The sequence below is a fragment of the Vigna unguiculata genome, chromosome 7 (assembly GCF_004118075.2).
Source record: "Vigna unguiculata cultivar IT97K-499-35 chromosome 7, ASM411807v1, whole genome shotgun sequence".
In the NCBI taxonomy this organism is placed as follows: Eukaryota; Viridiplantae; Streptophyta; class Magnoliopsida; order Fabales; family Fabaceae; genus Vigna; species Vigna unguiculata.
The window spans coordinates 12,279,702-12,292,309 of record NC_040285.1 but is presented as its reverse complement, the minus strand read 5'-3'; the positions used below and the strand labels follow the sequence as shown (position 1 = coordinate 12,292,309).

The 12,608-nt window shown below is 35.2% G+C and overlaps 1 protein-coding gene across 1 annotated transcript; it reads right to left on the bottom strand.

Moving 5' to 3' along the window:
• Positions 1–302: 302 nt before the first annotated feature.
• LOC114191170 lies at positions 303–698 on the bottom strand. The gene has a single exon (XM_028080353.1). The coding sequence runs from the start codon at positions 696–698 to the stop codon at positions 303–305; it is 396 nt and encodes a 131-aa protein (XP_027936154.1).
• Between the last annotated feature and the right edge of the window lie 11,910 nt (positions 699–12,608).

Sequence of the window (12,608 nt, the reverse complement as noted above, 5' to 3'; positions counted from 1 at the left end):
CCCCTCAATTGATCCAGCAAGTCATCAATCCTTGGCAGCGAGTAATTATTCTTCATTGTTAACTTATTCAGCTGTTGGTAGTCAACACACAACCTGGAGCTACCATCCTTCTTTTTCACAAGTAATACCGGTGCTCCCCATGGTGATGCACTCGGCCGAATAAACTTCTTCTCAAGCAGATCCTCAATCTGCTTCTTCAACTCTGCCAACTCAGCTGGTGTCATCCGATATGGTGCCATATATACTGGACCAGACCCAAGGATGAGATCAATGGTGAAATCCACATCCCTGCTTGGTGGCAATTATGGGATTTCATCAGGGAAGACATCTGCGTATTCATCTACCACTGGAATCATACTAATCTTCTCTACAGTACTCTTCTTCTCCGTTTGAGCTACTATCATAAAACATGTAGCTCCCGCTTCAATCTCCTTCTCTGCTTGGTTGGATGATATCAATTCCAGTCCTTCTGCATCTGGGAATACCACCTTGCGTTGTCCGCAATCGATTACCACATGGTTGCTGGCCAACCAATCCATACCCAGAATCACATCCAACCCTTCCATTGGTAAGCATATGAGATTCACCTTGAACCTACGGCCTGCCACCTCCATAGGGCATCCTACACAAACAAACGTGGTGGATAGTTCTCCCGACGCTGGTGTCGCAACTATTAACTCGCACGCCAGCTCTCGCATCACTAGACCGAGCCTCCTCACACATTCATTGGATACGAATGAATGGGTAGCTCCTGAGTCATACAACACAACAACCTCATGATCAAACAACAAACAAGTAGTTTGTACTAAGTTACCTGACTGGGCTGCCTCAGTAGTCGTCAAGGCGAACACATGACCTAGGGCTCTAGGTCAATCCCCAACTGATTTCTTCGCTGGTGCACCTCCACCTGATTTCTTATTCGGGCAGTGACGTGCGAAATGGCCCGTCTGGTCACAAACGTAGCACTTACCAGTGCTACTACCACCACCAGAGCTGCCTGAGGGTTTTGGACAATCCCTCCTAAGATGCTCTCCACCATAGTTGTAGCACTGTAGTTTCTTGACCGAACTTTGTGGCCTGTCATACGGTTTTTTCTGCTGTCGTGAATCAGAGGTATTCTTTTAAGGTCGAGCCCCTCTGCTGGGCCCCATCTCCAGCTGCTCAACGGCCTTGGCCTGCTCCACCAAGACTAGAAACTCCCTGATCCTGAGAGGTACAATGAAACGGCGCAACTTGTGTTTCAGCCCGCCCTCATATTTTCGGCATCTCCACTCCTCGGTGACAGTGGGCAAGTAGAACCTGGCCAAATACTCAAATTTGTCTATGTATGCCTGCACAGTCAGGTTCCCCTGTTGGAATGTGAGGAATTTTGCCTCTCTTTCGTGCCTGGCACTGTTTGGAAAATACTTCTCTAGAAATGCCGCCCTGAAGGAAGTCCATGTAACCTCCTCACCCCGGGTCTGCATGAGCTGTTGCATGTCTGCCCACCAGTATTCTACGCCAGCTATCAATAAGAATGAGACGAATAAGAGCTTCTGAGCATCTGTGCAATCGATCACTCGGCAAATTTTCTCACACTCTCTGAGCCAAGCATCGGCTTCACCCAAAGAGGATTTGCCTGCAAATTTTGAGGGCTTATGTCTCATAAAGTCCTCCATCGACACCAGGCGTGTGGGTGTTACCACGGCTCTAGGTTGCACTACAATGAGCTGCATCGCATCGACCATCTGATGTATCGCCTACGCGATCTCATCAGCCCCAACATTATTCCTCCTCCGCCTATTTGCCATAGCCTGAGCACGCCACATATAACTATTCACACCAAACAGCTTTGGTTAAGACTTTATACCAAAAGTTAATTAACACACAATGATCAAAATGATCTCACAAGCACACACGGTAAGCTCACTCCCCATAGACCCCAAAAATCTTTTGAAAACCATTGCTCTGATACCAAATGTAACACTCCGTCAGGATATTACGAATATTAATAAAATACAAAAAAGTAATTAATTGCACTGCATTTAATAATACATCATTTCCCAAAAACATGGGAAATTAAATCTTTTTATTAATTCCAAATATAACCAAAGTTCATAAACCATAAAAACTGTACATAATTAAAAAGTCTCTCATCAGAGTTTACAAAATATTTCCCCCACTCTGCGACTAAGCCTCACCAGCTCCACCTGCAACATCATCTGCTCACGTGTACTACGTACACGATCATCGCCAAACACAAGCAGATAGGGTGAGCTAAAAGATAAAACATAAAATTACACCAAACACACATATAAATGTATAAACAAATAAATACACCAATAACACAAACTCTTCTCTTATCCCGTATGGCCACAACCATATATGATATCATTTCATTTCCCAAAGAACTTTCCCATTTTCTATCACATGGCCACAACCATGCATATCGATGCACCTCGCGGAAGACTCGTTACCTTCCCTCCACATGGCCACAACCATGTATATCAATGTACATCAAGGAGACTTGTTCCAGCTCTTCCACATGGCCACAACCATGCTAGCAGTGCTCTACATCTTTTATTAAGTATCTTAAGGCGTCTTGTTGTCACACCTATCGGCCACAACCGATAGAACATGTGCGGGGACCATGCTACGGATCACACACCGTAACGCCAGGTGGAGTTCCCAAATACGAACATAGTTCGTAACGTTCCAGAACTACCAAACTCGTCAATGAATCATTAAGGAGGGCAATCCATCTGGACCCATCCGTACTGGCCACAACCAGCACACTCACACCGACAACACTCACCAACCCGAGCCACAACTCAAAGGTTCCTCGTGTTCATCCGCTATCCCGAGCCACAACTCAAGGGAAGTCATTCCGGGCCACAACCCATAGAATGCCACGTGCTTAACCCCCATCCTCGGCCACAACCCAAGGATACGTTCCGGGCCACAACCCAAGGAACACCAGCAAGCCCACCATTGAGATATCTTAGAAGCCTTATAGACCACGCCTTACAATTTCCATCTCATATGTTTAATACAACCATAATACATGCCTTGAACGCACAACAACACCCTCGCTTACTTATGCTAAAAGCCTTTGCTCAACCAGTCCAGCCTATATCGCTTAAGCTAGACCCACTAGCTTAGGCGAGCCTCCAGAACCTCTGCAACCTACGAAGTCTCGCCTAAGCGAGCTTCTTCTCGCTTGGGCGAGACCCTCACTCGCCCAGAACTATTTACCTCGCCTAGGCGGCGAGTTACACAAACCACCAATCAAACCTCGATTTCTCGCTTAGGCGAGGAATTCTTGCCCGAGCGAGACAAGCGTTCGCCCAAATAAACTAAGGTTTCGCGCCTGAGCGGAACATGCAAACAAGCACCCAAACTTTTGAGTTCTCGCTTGGGCGAGGGACTTTCGCCTAAGCGAGACCACCAGTTGCCCAAAACTTTCACTCTCCGCCCGAGCGAGATGAGCAAGCAGTATCAGTCCCACTTCTCTGTTAATCTCGCCTAGGCGAGAGCTCGCCTGAGCGAGAATTGCAGAGTTCTACACAAAGTTACGCACGTAACCACTGCAACAAGGTCCAAACCATACTTTAATCCAAGCCAAAGAATTGAACGCAATACACCAACATGTGAACACCAATTTAAACCTTAAGTAGCTCCCAAAATCTACATTTGAACCAAAAGTAGCATGTATAGTGCAAAAACCCTTCTTAGTCATGCAATTTGGAAAAATTTTGATCATCAATATCAAAACACCCAACCCCAAATTCAGACCATACATTAGCACAAATTTCTCATGACAAACACATATCTAATCATGCACATAAAACAACAATTACAAAAATTTGGTCCAGCTCCCCTAACCTGGAATTTCCCCTTGCAAAAGTATAAGGTTACAGCTTTTCTTCTTGCCCAACACGAAAATCCCTTAATGCTTCCACAATTTGCCCTAGGAAATCTCTCAATCCTCTCCAATTCGCTCCCCACCCAAAAGATACAAAACCAGAACTGCAGAAACCCTCTTTTCACAAAATTTTGACCTTTTATAGGTGCCTTAATAGTGGTGTTAAGTGCAAAAACGAAAATAGCCTTAATGGTATTTTAATTGCTATTCAAGGCCCATCATTTAGTTATTTTTCCAGCCCCTTGGCTGCACCCTTTCTGCTAGAGTTGTCTATACCCTTTCATATTCAGGCCATACTACTTTTTAGCAAAAAGAAAGAAAATTTGAGTTCACCAAGGTTTGAACCCATAACCTTACCAATGCCAAATCAAAGCTAAACCACCAAGCTAATTCAACATGTTCTGGCAAAGGCTTTCTTATAGAAGTGATTTTCCATATGGGTTAACCTATCTTACACCTCACAAAGCTCCATTGGTTAGAGAACTTGAAAGTGCTACGATAGTGACACGCAATGCTGCAAACTTACAAAATATAAGGGAAACATTGCATCTTGGAGACCTCGCAAAGGAGAAAAGAGCATGGGCTACAAGAGACACCTCATATGAGTTTGGCCTTGGTGAAGGATTTGAATGCCTTGGTGTTCAAAATTGTAAAGTTGAATTGCAAGATTGCTAATCTTAGGAGGGAGCACAATCCTAGCAGAAAATCATTGTCAAGCGATAGGACAAGTGCTATAAGATGCTCCAAATGTGAAGGCTATGGTCGTGAAAATTATCAATGTCCTAATTGAAATGCAAGTCTCATAGCTAATGAAGACCTCAAGAACTACATTTTGTACTTGAAAGGGAAGGAGGAATGGACATGGCGATAGAAAATAGGATATTAAAAAATTGAAGGTGTTAAAAAAAGAAATACAAGAGCAAAAGCTAAAGAGAAAACAAGAGAAGGAAGCCCTAGAAGAAAAGAGAGAAAAGGAAGAATAAAGAGCAAGATAAAAATATACTAACCCATCTCTTTTTGTTTTGTTGTTTAGGGAAGACTTGCTCATCAAGGAGCAATGGCATCAAGAATGAGAAAAAGAAAGGATGATCGAGAAGAAGGACACAAATTTGGAAATATATTCACATGACTTAGCTTGTTTGTCCATCCCTAACAAATCTATGGGTAGTAAAAGTCATACCTATAGTTTCGTTGTTTGTTTGTACAATATTCTTTTGTTGTTTCTTTGAGCATAACATCCTTGCTTTAAAATTTTTTGATGTCTTTTACAAGTGGGTATTTGATCCTGGAGACCTCCAACCCTTTGATAATAAGAGATTTGTCTCTTCACAGATCCAAATCTCATTTTACCTTGAATTTCTATTTTGGATTATTTTAGATTTGTGTTCTTTAACTTACTTCTATGTTTGTATGTAGGATCTTCTAGAATTTGTGGTTGAATTCTCTCCAAGAAGGGGGATGATAAGAGATTGATCAGGTCTAAAGGAACAACAACTCAAGAAAAGGATGTCCTAGAGAAATCATCCACCTTATGGACGATAAGGAGAAATTTAAGAAGGAGGGAGCTACTTCTAACACTACCAAACCTAAGGAGAAGAATTCTTCAAGTGGTACAAATCTTAGGACAAATTATCTTCAAGAAAGAGCGATTGATAAAGGACTATCTCTTGATCCAATACAAGAAGAACTTGAGGAGGAAGTATTACAATTCAAAGGGCCTATGACAAGGTCAAGGACCAAAAGCTTGGAAGAACACATCTATTCGAAGCTCATGATGCTCCATGAAGCTTGAAATTCAAAGGACATGAAGATCATGGCTTAGAGCACACTTGAATAACAATTTGGCACTTAAAAAGTGTTTGTAATTTTTCTTTTATTTTTGTAAACTCGCTAAGTGTAACATCCTGGCCGAATATTACTAATTTAAATAATTAAAATAGGGAATAAGTATAAAATCGCATTTATGATAATTCATTTTCCCAAATCGCGGGAAAATTTAAAACATTTATTATACCGTAATAAACCAAAATCCACAAACTATAATTGTCGATTGAGAATTCCAAGTCTGGTAAGATAAATGTTTACAAAATGTTTAAAATCCATAAAGAAAACATCATAAAGGCTTTTTCTCCAAGCTAGCCCCTCTCCGAAACTATGCCTCACTAGCAACACCTGCAACATCATCTACTCCCATGTAACGCATTACACGATCATCGACAAACACAAGCAGATAGGGTGAGCTCAACTGAATAAAAGTGCACCACAAAAAATAATAAATAACCATTCAATATTTCAACACTTTTAATACTCCCAAGTCTCATCACAAAGTATATTATTCTCTGATAACCAACTAGTTTCCTTTCCTACGCCTCAATGCCTTCTGGGAAGAACAAGCAACAATCCTTACCTATTCACCAAAACCCGATAAGAGCATCACTTTTCTTAGGACTTACAAGCAACCACCCTTGTCTGCTCATCAAAACCCGACAAGAGCACAACCCTTACCTGTTCACAAAACCCGGTAAGAGTGTTGCTTTTCCTAAGACTCACAAGCCACAACCCTTAATCCTCGACCTCCAAATCTTCCTCTAAACGCCTCTTGATTCTACACTATTTGATGATTACATTGATCGATCTTTGTTACCACGAGTGTCTACTCGCCCCTCCGACTACAGGCCACCACCTAATAGTCCACATGCGGGAATAAATTTGTCATGGCCACAATTCGTAACACCAAGTGGAGTTCCCCAATACGAACGACAGTCCATATTCGTTCTAAGACTACCGAGGAGGGCAATCTTCCGGAACCCATTCGTACGAGCCACGATCTCGCACACTCCACTGGACTTCCAAAACCACCAGGCTACAATCTTGAGTGGCCACGTGTTACCCCAATACAAGTTACACTCATAACTAGGCCCCCCAACAAAGCATCGCATCAAGACCTCTATCCAAAGTTGTGTAGAATCCCTCGCATAATCCATCATTGCCTCCAAAGCCACTTAGCATAACATCCATTTCGCTAGGTTAACTCACGTTCTGAACCACCTGGCAGAACACTTGGCGTCGCCAGGCACCAACCCACTAGATTTTGGTTCAAGCCTAGTTCTACAACACACCGCCTGGCGGGACCACTTCCGTCGCCAAGCGCCAACTCTCGGGTTTTACTCTAGAGTTCACTTTGTGGCCTATCTCTTGACGATTTACAATGTTCCACCATACGCCACACCAGTAACTGGTAATTTACTGGTATTTGGCACTCTGGAATAGGTTCCAATGAACCTATTTACACAAGATACTCAATTCACGCAAAACATGCATCCTTGACAAGTAAATATACTTTCATAATAAAATGAAACAATAATAATAAAACGATAATAATATAAGACAAAATAAAAATAATAAAATAAAGCAATACAAATAAAAAATAATAACGATAATAAAATAACAAATAAAATAAAAAATAATAAAAATAAAAATAATAGTAAAATAAAATAATAATAATAATAATAATAATAAAATAATAATAATAGTAATAATAATAATAATAGTAAAATAAAATAAGAATAAGAATAATAATAATAATTAAAATAATAACAATAATAATAGAAATAATAATAATAATAATAATTATTATTATTATTATAATAATAAATAATAAACAATAATAATAGTAAAATAAAATAAAATTAATAATAATAAGAATAATAAGAATAAGAATAAGAATAATTATAATAATAATAATAATAGTAATAATAATAAAAATAATGACAATAATAATAATCGTAAAATAATAATAATAATAATAAATAAAAATAAAAATAGTAATAAAAATAATAGTATAAATAATATAAATAATAATAATAATAATATAAATATATATTATAATAATAAGAATCACAAATGTGTGAAGAAAAGCTCTAAACATCACACCTAGCCAAAAAGAAGAATCATAATATTTCACGCTATTCTAGGTTCAAATTCACATCCACCCAATTATCAAACATAATGCACAACCATCAGCCTCTAGATGTTTCTTGACATATTATGCACACATATATTTATAACACCATGCCAAGTGTTCATATATGTGCCCACAACAAATTAAATAATTAAAACATCACATTAATGACATACACAAGACTTAAACCCAAGTTCCCCCTCAAACACACCAAGCATGTCTAACCACTTAAGCTACCATTACTCCTTTGTCATAATTCTTCGCATTAATTACTTTATAGATTCATTCCCCCACATTTATTAAATAAATATTTATTTATTTACTTAATTTTCCTGGGTCTTACATTAAGCGACATGGTTCATTGGGCGAAGTTTTTTTTTTTTTGTGTCGTTGGGCGAGTGTTCACATTTGCAGACTGCGCTTTCAAGTTAGTTTTGTGGCCTAATATCTTTGGACTTTCTTTTGGGTTTCTACGGTTGCTTAAACACTTGTGGTCTATATATACTTGCACCAGAAATAGATGTAAGCACTTGTAATAGTCATTATATGAATTTTGAATTCATTGAGAGATGATTCTCTTGTTATAGAACACTGATTATTATCAAAGATTGAGATCTTTGTGGTGAATCTTCATTGACTCATCAATTTGCTAGATTGTGGCCTCTCCATCCTTGTCTTATTTTCGCGTTCTTCTATGATTTTATTTGTTTATGTTACGAGAGGAACCAAATTCATAAATGATCGTACTCTTTTCTGGACAAATCGTATCAGTATTCCTCAAAGAAATTAAAAAATGTTTACAATAAATGATGATCGTAGCACGAGCAAAATGATTTTAATCGTGATGAACTATCTCCACAGCCCATCTCAATAAGTCATCACATCACGTAAGGATCATATAAAATGTGGACGCAAGATAAATTTTTACCTGAGCCCCATTGTGGACCCCAAATGTTGTTACTAAATTTGGTCGAGTAGTCTCTAAGGTGGGTTAACTTGATTACTGACATGTAACCGAGCTTTTAAATCACCAAGAGGAGAATGTCTACTTGCAAAGATTATTCCACTCTCAAATAGTAAGAGAGGATAAGTAAATATATGAGAGTAAAGTAATTATATGATTATCACACTTCCTATGGTGGCATGTATATATAGACTTCTCAAACCATAAGTAAACATATTAAACTGATTTTGTTAGTTAAAGATAATCAAGTATTATATTTTGAAAAATATTATATAATCAAATTTTTTTATAAGAAACATATATGCTTAAAATAATACTTTTGGTAAAACTAACTAATAAGTTAACTTTTTGGTTGATAAATTAACTTTTTGTTTATAAGTTTCGTTTACAAGATAGCTTATTTTATTATTAGTCTTTTGTAAATTAATTGATAAATATAAAAGAACATAAAATAATATCATTGTAAACATTTTAATATATATAAATAAAATTAGTATTTCTAAAAAAAATATATTATTATTAAATCATGATTTTAGGTATTTTAAATAATTTAATTATTATTAAAAAATTAGAATTTTTATGATCTTTTAAAAGTTGTATATGGTTTTCTTTTATTTGGATAAATTGTTAATTTTTTTAAAAAAATTACGTTATCTAATTAATAAGTGTTAATCAAAATTAATTTTTATTTATTGTTTAGAAAATTACATTTTTATTTTTTTAATTTGAAATACTTTTATATCAATTTTTTTAGATTGACTAATTCATTAAAGTATTATTTAACAAGTCATTCTTAATTAACACATGTATTGTTTGACAATAAGCCACTCTAACTAACATAAGTATTTTTTAAGAACAAGTTATTCTCGACTAAGACATAAATTGTGTGAAATATAATCAAAAGATCATGATATTTTCTCGTTAGAGAATGGTTATATCTTTTCATGTTTATAAGGATAAACACTAATTCTTTAAAGCAAGCATAACAATGTTTTTACAAAGCTATTTCAGGATTTAGAAAGATTTTGATCGTGTTTTTATCACTTTTATTACAAATTGAACTCTTCTACTCTTCCTCTTAAAGAGAGGCTTTATATGGGCGTATAAGAGGAAAAAACCAATCTTTTTTCTAGTTGTTAAGCAAGTTTCACACTCGATCATCTTCCTTGCCTTTGATGAACTTGCAATGCATTAAATATGTTTCATGCATGCATTAAATGTTTTTCTCTTCTTTAAGCAGCATCTCAATAAGTAGATGTTTTTACCTTTCCTTGGATAGCATGTATTTACTCAAACTTGTTAAAAACATATAGTTGAACTAAAGAGATAGAGTTTTAAAGGTTGACAAAGTATGCACCTATGTTGAAGCAAAACAACTTTAGCTCGAGTTCTAAGAAATTATTGAAGAGATGTAACTCAAAACCTCTTGGTATAAGAAACATATATTCCTTGCAACACAAAATAAACACAAGGATATTAAAAGAAAAAAAGATATTAATTTAAGGCTATATGTGTATCGTCTAAGCATCACAATATGTTTATCAAACGTAAAACAAGATTATTCAATGTTATATCATTTGACATACAAAAACACTTGTATCTTCATGATTTATTGTTTGAAAAAAAAAACTTACATGTTTTTATGTTTTGTTGCTTTCAACATTTAATGAAATCATAGAGTTGGAGTTTTAATAAATAATATAAGTTATACACTAATGGATTGTTTTTATATGATTGAAATAAGTAATAATAGATAAAAAAAATAAGTATAATAAAAAATATTAAAATATAAGAAATAATAATAAAAATTAAATAAATTAAGACTTAAAAATTAACCTAAATAGTTCATAACTTATGAGCTAAAACATATAAAATAAATCTACCTTAATATATTTATCAAACAGTATTGATCAAACTAATAAGTTAGTTAAATAAATTAATGGTTACTCTATTGATCTTATCAACCACGATCAAACTTAAACCCCTATTATCAAGAAATCTTGAAATCTCTTACAATTCATTATTTTTTAATGAAATAAATAGCATAACATTTGAATGGGATTTCATAACAGAAAAAAAGCGACTCTGTAAGTTTATTTGTCTTCATATTTATATTTGGAAAACTTATATATATATATATATATATATATATATATATATATATATATGTTCATTATATTTTGAAAACGTATTTATTACGTCAAGTCGTGACACATTCTGTCGAAGTACTTACCCATGTTATGAGCCACAGTTACCCACAAAATAGGTAAAATTATATCCCGCTTAATTAATCACAATTAATAATGGGTAAAGCTGCTGATGAAAGAAGTACTTAACCTAACGCACTTCCATAGAAGGAAGAATAAGCAAGTGCAGCTTAGTGGAAGATCGTTTCAATTATCTACTCGCCTTTACGTTGTGCAACTTTGACTTTTCCGTAGACAAAACACCATGACAAAGCATTTTATTTGGCCACTAAAATGAATTTACATAAGTGATAATGATTTATATTCTTTAACCGAATGATACAAAATTCAAATTCTGCAAATATAATTTTAATATAAAATAAATAAATCATGTCAAAGGAAAAATATTTATATGGTAATAATTTTTATTATATAAAATCCATTTGTTCCTTAGCACGAGCAAAATAGGTTAGAAATCTTACACTAATGATTACATTCTTGAAAAAAAAAAAAAAAAGTCATAACCAAGTTGGTTACGTAAAATTGAACTATATATAATATGAAGTAGGGTTTTCATCATCTTAAAACAAAGGGGAGGATGACAATGTGTTTACCAGAAGTGATTAAGATAGTTAACTAAGCTTTTGTGATTTTCGTAATACTGTGCCTAATTTTTGACATAGATTCAAGCCATATATACATATTTAAAGTAGTATAAAATATGTTTCTTTTATTCTTTTAAAATATGTAAAATACGTTTTAGTTTTTTTAAAAAATATCTCGTTCCTCTTCTTTAAAAAATAAAAAAAACCCTATTTTTTCTCAATCTTACAAGTATTATTTAAATTACTTATTTATTTATTTTAAAAATATACTTCCCTGTTTGTTTATAAATAGGGTGTTTCGGTGTCGCCATGGGCAATAGCCAAGTGTATTTACCTTAAGTCAAAAAGTTTGTTACCACATTCAAAAGCATAATTATTCGGACCTACATCAAATTAATTATAGGCAAATCGCTTTAAGCTTTTTGTTGTTTATTTTTCCTTTTGAAACCATTTCTATGAAAAAAAATATTCCATCTATCATGCATGCATGCAGCTTAATCCCTTATGTTCAGTAGCCAATCACGCTTGTCCTTCATTTATCTTTCTGTCTAAATTTGCTTGTGAGTTACACTATTTCATTTCAGCCAACTACTAGCAAAACCACCCATTGATTAGTTACTCATTCTAAATTACACAATTTCTTTTACCTTCTTAATCTCTCGTATTATTTTTTTAATTAAGCATGATATAAAAAATTAAGTTGTCATAATTGTTGTGGTTTGTATAATTGTTCTGTGGCAAAGATTAAGTGGGTCAAGTTACAATTTATAAGTAGGATTCCTAGTACAACAATTGTTGAGGGAGATATTGTTGTTGCAGGTGACATCAATTGTCTCGTGACAGAGGTCAAATAGATTTGGTCACAATTGAATCGTGTCGCTTAGACGATTACACTCTTAAGTAAAAAGAGTTGCGTTCTGACTAATAGTCTAATAGTTATAGCTTTTGGTCCAGAGGTAAGCGCTCAATTCTAACAATTGGTATTAGA